Here is a 10175-nt window from a genome sequence, read left to right on the forward strand (position 1 = left end):
TCACAGAACCAAAGTGGGGGTGCTGGAGTGTGGAGGTGACTTTCTCTCGTAAGTCTAATTTGACTGGACACCTTTCTTCTTCTTCCACACATTATTTATTCTTCATCAGTTTCTCTCTCCTTCTCTCTCTTCACTCTCGTCTTGTTCTTCAGGAATCAATCTACTTGTTCTTCACAGTGGGTGTGTGTGTGTGTGTGGGGGGGGGGAGGTCCAGCATATGCAGCAGGAGCAGCTTGAATGCCACAGAGCATTCATAATTCACAAGCTGAACTCTGAAGAGTGTTCAGAAAGTGGCCTTCTTTGATGGCATGCTCTTGCCTCTGTAAAGGGCAGGGATGGTTAATTAAGTTTCTCCAGAAACAGGAGGTGAAACTTCAAGTGGCGTTGCCATCAGCCAGGCAGAAGCTGAAATGCAGCCGGGTGAGGGATCTGTGACTCTCAAGAGGGCTGCTGTCTTCTTCCACTGCCTGCATTTCCGTCATGTCTCCATACAGATGACTGAACTCCTCAGGAGCTGACAGCTAACAACCTGATGAAGAGAGAGAGGAGAGAGAGAGGGGGAGAGAGAGAGGAGAGAGAGAGACCCACTCAGTAGGTGTGTGAATAAAAGATCAAGAGCGATGGTGAACAAAGTGTTGCGATATGAGGAACATTGTAAGCATCAGATAAAACAACAGACTGCATAACCCTTTGTATGCATGCACGGGGCCAAATTGACACATTATTTCTATTAAGTTGGAAGGTTAAGGTTAACAGAAAACACATAAAGTCATAACGCCAGTGACATTCCAGTGCATACGGCTTCGAAAGAGAAACCAGGCCAAACCTAGCGGCAATTCCTATTTATAGGGCAGAACGCCACCTCAAATTAGTATCAACAACTAGCATTTGCTGCCCCCTGCTGTCTACTAGTCACATTGCAACACACCGAAAACAACCAATGCTATTCTTCAGTAGCATACAGGATTATAATACATAACACCACTGACAGCACAAAGAACAAGAATTTGGTGGGTGCTACTGTAGAAAGACACATAAATGTGTAATGCAGGCATTACAATATTTAGTTAAATACTGTAGAACATTTCTTATTTTTAATCTGTCGAATCCTTTAGGTTACTAATGAATGTTGAGTAGCATACAGCTGAGACCACTGCATTGGACTGGAGTGCAAAGAGCATTGGAACACATTGGAACTTGCTCTGGACTTCTCCACGGTAGTATATAATGATGACAAATACCACCAAATGCCATAGCAGGGCTTTCATCCCAGAAATTCTGTGCCATGTGTTGAGGAATAAACAAATATTTGGATATTGATACAAGGTCGCCATGGACACTGCAGAGCAACCCATTGAGAAAATGTGACATTTTGTACCTAAAGCGGTGAACTGAGTGCCACTGTGCAGTGACAGTAGCAGGCAGACATCTGCACGCTATTTACAGTCTTCAGCCATTTGCAGCCATGTCTGTCTCTTGCAACAACAAACAACAAAGGTCTAGTTTGTTTACATGAATACACTTTATTTCTCATAGTACTAAAGAACAAAGTAGTAAAAATTACATTTCCAGCCTGTTGTGGCAGGTCTGTAACATTTTGGGGGAGCTTCTCGTACATGGATTAAGCCTAGTTGAGACTTCAAGCTCTTTTTCAATGCTTTTTCAAGCTCTTCACTTCAGTAGTCTAGAACAAGGACTTAATCCATGTACAGGAAACCATCTCAGTTTAGGGGGATTCTAGACAACGCTCAATGAAAATTCTCTTCAAGGTTTGAAAAGCATTCCATATTGACAGTGTAAGTGCAATTACAGTGCAGTGTAAGCACTGAATTTGTCAAGCCTCTAGTGCTAACTGTATCTCAACAACACATTTAAGGTTGAGTCTCTGATAATAAGTGTGCTTAAAATGCAATGAAGTAAATCATCAAATGTGTTGAAATAGTTGTGCATCGTTTTTGAAATGCGTTCTATTCCTAATTTTGCTGGCTAGTAAACCAGAATTCTTTCAAGGTGTTTAATGTCATGTTACGTTTGTTAATCAACAATGTCTGCACCTGGTTTGAATGTGAACAAACAGGTAGCCCTTCTTTCAGTATGTGTACATGACTCACTGTTACAGATGTTGATGTTTAGCCAATAAAACACATTTGACAATCTAAGTAAACTGGAAAAAGGGTATTCTGAAATCATTACACCTCAGTTTAACAGGTTTCAAAACATATCAAAGTCCACTTGTCAAACCCACTGTTTGCCTGTCTGAAATGGAGAAGAGGAGACAGAGAGCCAGTGAGAGAGAAAGAGAGTGAACAACAGAGAGAGAGAGAGAGAGAGAAGCAGATGGAGAAAAGGAGCATGCAGGAGCAGTTCTAACCAATAATCAACACCCTCGAAGACAGCTCACTTCCTCTGATAGCAACGCTCGACTATCAGACACGGAGGTGGTCAGTCACTCTCGCCCTGGTCAGACTGTCACCTCCTCAATGTTTAACAAGTGGCCACATTAGGGTCAGCGAGCCGGCACAACGCCCTGCCTCACGTTGCAAAGGGTGCAGCAGAGCGATGACGGTCGACTTTTGGTTTTGAGTGTCCGCTACTTCCAAGGACGTGACCTTCTGCTTCAAGTGACAGTGAAGAATGAGAAGTAAACAATGTCAGGTAAACAATTTCTTTAAACAAAAAAACAGAACTGATAACAGCTTTTTGAGAACCACGTAAAATGTTACAATGGAGGGTCATCTACAAATGTATGAAGAACCGGTCAAATAACAATCACATGTTATTTTCATATAACATATTAACTGGGATGCTACAAATGAATACTGTATTGCAATACACAAAGTATTACACACAAACATTGTTGTGTACGAAGAGCTCAAACTGCATATGCTCAGGTTCCATGGAAGAACATCTTCACAGTCTCTATCCAGCAACCAAAGGCTGCCACAATTAGTCTCCATCAGTCACAACCAATATGATTTGCATGTAGGCCCTTTCCTTATCTGCACAGTAAACATGTACCAACCAAATGGCGGAAACATTACACTCTCAAAACACAAGCCTCAGAGGTCATAAGCTGACAAACACTACTCAGGACAGTATCTCTCAGGGATCACGGATGTTGTTGTTTAGTAGTGGGGAAAAAAAAACGATAAGCCATTTCTGCTGAAAACACACCAATGACCCATTCAGTTCACAAGTGCTTCATGATAAAAAAGAAAAAAAAGTCTCCCTCGCTTCGGCACACCAAAATTATCCCTGTCCTACTGTGTCAAAGACAGCTAAGGGCCCGAGGGAAATCAAAACCCCTTACTGTGCTGCGAGTCTCCGCTTTGACAATTAATGTCATTGAGACACCCTGGAGTCCCCTCTGGGCTGTTTCCAGATCAGTTAGGGAGCTAACCAACGCCAAAGTAAAGGCTCCAGGCCGATTAGACCCAGAGTCGTGACTTTAAAAAACAGAGGCCCTTCTTTAGGCAGGACCCATCTGCTTGAACAATGGCGACTCTGTGCTGACATTATGGTTGTGTTGCACCATTACTGACTGCTGTCTGCTGATCTGTACCCATATACAACAACAAGCATCCCACTACAACACAAATCTCATAATAATAGAATAGAAATAATATCAACCCCAAAAAAGATAATGTCACTGGAAATTGAACTGCAGTCGTTGGAAATTTAACAAAGAGAGGCACAATCTACTGCCATAATAAAACAATCCCCATTTTTTAAGTGGAAAGAAAATCCATCTGCACTGTTTGGATTAAATAAATAAAATAACCATAAAATTAAAGGCTTTACTTGTAGGACTACATTTAATGGCTTTAAGGCTCTTACCACAAAGTGGTGTTAGATGCCAGTACCAAATAGGTCAATGTTAGAACAAGCACAAAAGGGAATAGTTTGAATGGTTTGCCAATGGTATGCCTTCTTTTTCTGAGACTGTCCAGAGCACAGTCCAACGGTCATCTGGTCTCGCTCCGAAACCTCCACAGGCCCTTTTTCTGTCTTATCTCATCAACGCTCCTGACAAGGCAATCAATAGCTATCAGTCACGACGGCACAACGCACTTAAAGTATCTTATCCCTGCTAATGAAATATGTGAAGTGTGCAAAGATCATGTAAAACACTAATCTTTCCCCTACACCTTAATGCTCTCACCACTGACTCCCGCCCGGAGAGATGACGTGTGCTTGAGGAATGGCAGATTTCCAGTGTGGGAACAGTTGCGGCATGAAAGCGTCTCCAAGGAATGACAGAATGGGGCTCAGGTTAACTTGGGGGTGAGGAGAAGAAGAATAGTAACGATACTGAAACAATCATATAAGTATGTCTGGACTTTCCCCGACGTTTCCTGACAATTAGGGGCACAAGCTAAAAATAATTCCCTTGGTCAGACTGACTTCCTCCGTCCACAAACCAGCCCCACCGCCCACACCACACACCCATCCACCTTGGCCCACTCAAATAGTGCACCATTCCAGCTCTACTTGTCCTTTTAACCACAAAAAACAGAGACAAAGAGAGACTGAAAGAGAGAGAGAGAGAGAGAGAGAGAGAGAGAGAGAGAGAGAGAGAGAGAGAGAGAGAGAGAGAGAGAGAAAGGGGCGAGAAAGAAAAGGACACAGAAAGAGGGCAAAAGGAGAGTGCAGGCCAGAGATTATAATGTGCTCAGTACCCAAATGAATGCTGCACCGTCTGATGGCGCTGTGTAAAAATAGGGTGGCTGTTGAGGTTATCCACTGCCCTTCTCTAACGTCTCTCCCATCACAGCCTGGTACATTTGGCTTCCTCTGACAGGGGCCCAGGGAGGCAATTAGGCTCCTGGCTTTCACAGTCTTTGGGGAGCCTCTTCTTGCTTGCTTAGAAAACGGTACAAACTCACACACACACACACACACACACACAGAGGGCAGACAAATAATTGACAGACACAGATATCCAAGGGTCGTCGATTTGCCAGGGCCAAGCCACTGTCCTCCGTACTCGGGTCCTCTTCATTTCTCCAAACGATGCCACACACACACGCGCACACGCACACACACACACACGCGCACACACACACACACACACACACACACACACACACACACACACACACACTTCCAGTCCCTCAGTGGCTCTACCATGGCAGATGAGATTGACACTGAAAGCAAAGTGGTGGGGGGGGGGATGGGTCGCCTCAATCCTTCCTCGCCTTTGGCCTCGACATCTGAGCGCTGAGCAATACTTCACCAACCATTGGTACAGAAGAGAGGAGGAAGTTTAGTCCTTATAAACAAACAAACACACACACGCATACACACACACACACACACACACACACTCATGCCCTTTGTGCCTCAGTACTTATTGATGCCAAAGATGCGCACGCCGTGCAGCTGCGGGAGCTTGGGGATGAGGACCGTCAGGAGGGACACGGTGTTGATGATGAAGTGGACCCGGTCATACTTGGTGTAGAAGCTGGTGAGGAAATACCTGCAGATGGACAGAGAGAGAGAGAGAGAGAGAGAGAGAGAGAGAGAGAGAGAGAGAGAGAGAGAGAGAGAGAGAGAGAGACTGTGAGATTGAGGCCATGGGAGATAGAGGTGGACACAACGGAGAGCAGGACAGTGGGACAGTCTGTATGAGCAAGAGAGACAGAGAAAGGGACAGAGTGCAAGAGAGAGAGAGAGAGTTACAAAGAGATTGTGTGTGAGAGTGAGAGAGAGAGAGAGAGAGTTACAAAGAGATTGTGAGAGTGAGAGAGAGTGTGAGAGTGAAAAGAAGACAGTGAGAGAGAGAAAAAGGGAGAAAATGAGACAGTAAGAGTGACAGAGATGAGGAGAGAGAGAGAGAGTGGTGAAAAAGACACAGTGAGACTGAGAGCGAAAGAGAAAGAAAGAGAGTGAAAGAGAGAGTGAAAAGGAGACGGCGAGAAAGAGAGAGTGAGAGAGAGCGAGTGAAGGACGCGTCAGCTGGCAGAGGTCAGCAGGAGGAAACTGGAGACGTGCTCACTTCTAATCAGCAGCCCACAGCAGATGGGGCTGGAGGCTGTGTGACAACACAGCTGCCGCGGGGCAGAGCACACACACACACGCACACACACACACACGCACACACCGCACACAGACACACACACACGCACACACACACACACACACAGCTCAACTCTGCTCTGGAGAACTAACCTCTCACACAGAACTTCTGTCCAACCCAGAACTAAATCCCACTGGGTAGCAGGCTTGGACTCTGCACAGAAATGTAGGCTGACCCAGAACTAAATCTCCCATTGTAAAGGGCTCTAAGGCCTCCTCACTAAAAACAATCCAGGATTAAGGCACAAAAGTATTGTTCTTCAGTTTATTTTTGAATATTTGAACTGACACTAATAGCACTACTGACACTGTCAAAAGAGGAACCAAAACAATTCTGATAAGTCACCCACACCCCACTACATCTTAAGGTTTGCTAAGTGTGAACAGAAAGTCTTTGCAAATAAGACAGGATCATATCAGAGCTGTAATGTCGGATTACTGTCAGAGTGAGTTCTCTGTTCATGTAATGGCTGGTGAGGAGCTATGAGGGTGTGGTGATTCGGCTTCATTGTAGTAGAGGATAAGTGACAGGGCAGGTGACCTAAGTGTTTCTAAATAAAGCTGCCTGTGCTAGCAGACACCACAGGAAGTCCTGCATCAACGACCGCCAGACACACACACACACACACACACAGACACACTCATTCTCTCTCACACTCACACACACTCACACACACACACACACACACACACACACACACACAGACACACACATACACACACATACACACACATACACACTCATTCTCTCTCTCACACACACACTCACACACACACACACACACAGACACACACATACACACTCATTCTCTCTCACACTCACACACACTCACACACACACACTCACTCGTACACACACACATACACACACAGAGAGAGTGAGAGAGAGAAAGCAAGAGAGAGAGAGAGAGAGAGAGAGAGAGAGAGAATGAGAGAAAGAGAGAGGGAAAGAGACTGCTTAAGTACAGACAATTAGTAGAGGACAATGTGTCAGAGAGAGGAGAGGAGGCACAAACACACAACACAAGAGTCCTGCTAATTAAAGAGAAAGAGTTTCTGTTCTTTTATCCTCCATCTCTCTGTTACTTGAAATCTTGTGTAAAGCAACGCAAGCAGTTCACAGAGGAATATTTATAGGCTGCCTGCACACCCTGAGCTACTGTCTGTCTATTCCCTTTAGTCATGTCAATCAGAGCTGCAGTGATTACACTATCTAAATAAATAAACAACCAGCTTAAACTATTCCTATTTGAGATGCATTTCTGTAGAGGAAGGGAATATTGCTTCTGGCTGTAATAAATGAGTACCTACACACTATTTTGCAAGCAAAGAGCCATGTCTGGATTTTGGAACTTTTCTCTATAGAACCAATGCAGCTGGTGCATTTTAGGTCCATTCTTCTTTAAAATGCTGACACTATAACACCTGCAAATATGCCATTCATGCACATCTGTATGTGTATTGAAAAGAAGATGAGATTCAGAAAAGTTGCAAAAGAATGCCACTATACTACTGTAACGGCAGAATAAAAATGATACAACAAAAGATTATGTTGCATTATTTCAAAATTAACATCCTCTGCAATGTCAACAATTGCATACATTGCATGCCATCTGACAATTCAAATGTGAACTTCAAATGTGAATTTCACACAGATATAACTGAATTCTAACATTATGGCAATTTCTCTGAATATGTGAAGAAAAAATATGTATCAGGGATGGCTGTGGTGTGAGAGAGAGAGTGTGTGAGTGTGTGTGTGTGTGAGAATCTCAATGACAGATTTGTGCTCACAGGATGATGGGTGTGATGGTGAGGAACTTGCGTGAGGCTGTGAACTGGACGCCGTAGTCCATCTGCTCCCAGTGCGTGAGCAGCCGTGCCTTGCCTTGGTCCGGCGTCTCGAACGGGGTCCCCTTCACCGTGTGCAGCAGCAGGTACATGCACTGGAGAGAGAAATGGGGGCACCATCACGTCCACAGCACCAGGACACTATGAGACCCAGCATGGTTCATGAATGGTTCATGGTTCATCTCCAATTCAAGCATTTTCCTTGGTGGTGAATCGTGACTTCAGAAGCACTGGGTTGTGTGTCCTTATAAGGGGAACTACCAATGGCACTATCTAACGGAAAGCATCTCTACAATTTTAATGTCAGCTGCCAAGAAATAGTTGCACTGGCACCAGATGATGTCTAGATGTCATGCCAAAACAAACAAGACATTATCAACAGACCTCACTCAGTTATACTTCTATTGTGGAGCTTTTTTAACACACAATACAGGCACAGACACAGGCAGGAACACACAGTGTTGACCAGACAGCGGTGATGGTCAGATAGGACAAGTTTGGGCACTCCTGGCCTACATAGTCCACGTGGCATCAGCAAAATGTGCATGGACACGAGCGGAAGGCTGGCACTTTTTAGGCACAGGATGGAGGTAAGCTGATACAGGATGGTGCGGTAACCCCAACTCCTCCACTGGGTGAAATTACAACCACTCTAGTCAGCAACTTAATGGACAAAATACTCAGCAAAAGAAAAGGAATGTTAGATGACCATGTGAAAGTCCAAAAGATTATTCTGTGTTTAGCCTACTTTTGCCAGTTGGTTGTCAAGTTTTTAAGTTCAAAGTATTAAAATATGTGGGCTTATTATTGTTCTAGTCCAGACAAGACCATTATGAAACTCAAATTCCACAGTGTTGAATCACCGGATGAGAATGATCAGCCAAGGTCACAAATACACCACAATTTTATGTCTGAGGTAAGGTGAAGAGGAACTCACTCACCATGTTGTGGATGAGGTTGGTGAGAGTCCAGACTACGGGGACACTGACGAAAGGGATGCTGAGAAGGATGACGTGCAGCAGCCCGATGCCTAGGACGTAGGACAGCCATATCCCCCGGCTGTTCATCACCTGCGTGTTGGGGTTGACCTCGCTGTGAGCCGTGCCGACGTTCATGACTCGCACGCAAACTTGCGCCACTTGTTGGCGCACACTTCCTGTGAGCCATAAGAATATCGTGCTTTAGAAGGCAACGAGGAAGCAATGCAATCAATAGACAACTAACCATGTCCGTTGACGTGAGGAGCAAATAGCAAAGCTGGCATATTCACATTTCACAAGAGCAAATGCCTGACCCTACCAACCAACTGCTTGAGGCCAAGTATTCCATTAGGCTATCCATCTCAACAAATAATGAGAATCATGTAGCCTACGGTATTCAGGTTAACCATGTTGGCAGATAAATATTTGTTGATAGATTATAATAATTCAAAATATAGTCTTAGTTAAATTGCACAATGCTGTATATAGCCATGCGAGTAGACTACTTATCAATAAGAAGACGCTTCCGTTATCTGTTTTACATAGCCTTTGATCATGGCCTTTGATCAGCATTTCTTAAGACAATCCACTTCCGAGAGAAAGTGAGTGGGTTTACTTGCAAATGAAGCAAGAGTCATACTCACCGGAGTGTGGCTATAGCCTAAATCCTTGCCGAAGATTCAGCCAAGAAGTTTGTAAATAGGCTGGGCTTTATTTAAAGCGACCTTTATTTGCTCATCTATCCCTTTCCACCATTCGATATCGTCTTGCAGTCTTATGTAAGCACTTCTGTGAGAAATTGTTTACTTTTGCAAACTGTCATTCATTCCGTAACTCCCGTCTCATGTCTTCACGAAGAGATCGCCTTTATTATCCAATTATTAAATCCCAAATTCTTGCAAAACAGCCTTGTTCACTGACACTTTGTTCCTTCTGCAAACAGCTGGTGTGACAACACAGCAAGAGTTCGGAATTAAACGTCATCGTTTTCGGGGGGGCTACACCATTACGGCGATATTTTTTAACCTATCTGTTTAAATTCCGATTGGTTACCTTTCGTCACATGCAACTAATGCACCAATCAGAGATGAATGCGTTGATCATTTGCTGAAATAACAGCACGCCCACTTGAACGTCACACAACGAGAATGAAGTCTGATTGGGAGATTAGCGTACAGAGAGAGACAGGCATGGGCATGTGCAATAGATTCAATTGTTTACTTCAGTCTGATGAAACATTTACTTTCTTTTCCTGAGTAGGTTAGG

The 10175-nt window shown here is 44.2% G+C and overlaps 1 protein-coding gene across 2 annotated transcripts; it reads right to left on the reverse strand.

Annotated features, from left to right (window-relative positions):
* Nucleotides 1-1522: 1522 nt before the first annotated feature.
* LOC143138001 (ORM1-like protein 3) lies at nucleotides 1523-9856 on the reverse strand. Of its 2 annotated transcripts, XR_012990138.1 has the most exons (5): nucleotides 9554-9856; nucleotides 8871-9085; nucleotides 7873-8024; nucleotides 4680-5479; nucleotides 1523-2615 (listed from the first exon to the last, which is right to left on the reverse strand). XR_012990138.1 is itself a non-coding variant. In XM_076298392.1 (4 exons), the coding sequence occupies exons 2-4, from the start codon at nucleotides 9042-9044 to the stop codon at nucleotides 5344-5346; spliced, it is 462 nt and encodes a 153-aa protein (XP_076154507.1). In that variant the 5' UTR covers nucleotides 9045-9085; nucleotides 9554-9856; the 3' UTR covers nucleotides 1524-5343. The 2 variants fall into 2 exon arrangements, 1 of the variants encoding a protein (XP_076154507.1); XM_076298392.1 differs by having other exon boundaries at nucleotides 1524-5479.
* Between the last annotated feature and the right edge of the window lie 319 nt (nucleotides 9857-10175).

The sequence above is a fragment of the Alosa pseudoharengus genome, unplaced genomic scaffold, assembly GCF_046254945.1.
Source record: "Alosa pseudoharengus isolate Yale_2024_CS ecotype anadromous, Long Island Sound unplaced genomic scaffold, YU_APseudo_1.1 YU_APseudo_1.1_scf_21, whole genome shotgun sequence".
Classification (NCBI taxonomy): domain Eukaryota; kingdom Metazoa; phylum Chordata; class Actinopteri; order Clupeiformes; family Clupeidae; genus Alosa; species Alosa pseudoharengus.

Coding starts and splice junctions, on each gene's coding strand:
- LOC143138001 (XM_076298392.1), bottom strand. CDS start 9,044: ATGAACGTCGGCACGGCTCACAGCGAGGTCAACCCCAACACGCAGGTG. Junction 8,025..8,870: donor CCAACCTCATCCACAACATG/GTGAGTGAGTTC, acceptor TTCTCTCTCCAG/TGCATGTACCTGCTGCTGCA. Junction 5,480..7,872: donor ACCATCACACCCATCATCCT/GTGAGCACAAAT, acceptor GTCCATCTGCAG/GTATTTCCTCACCAGCTTCT.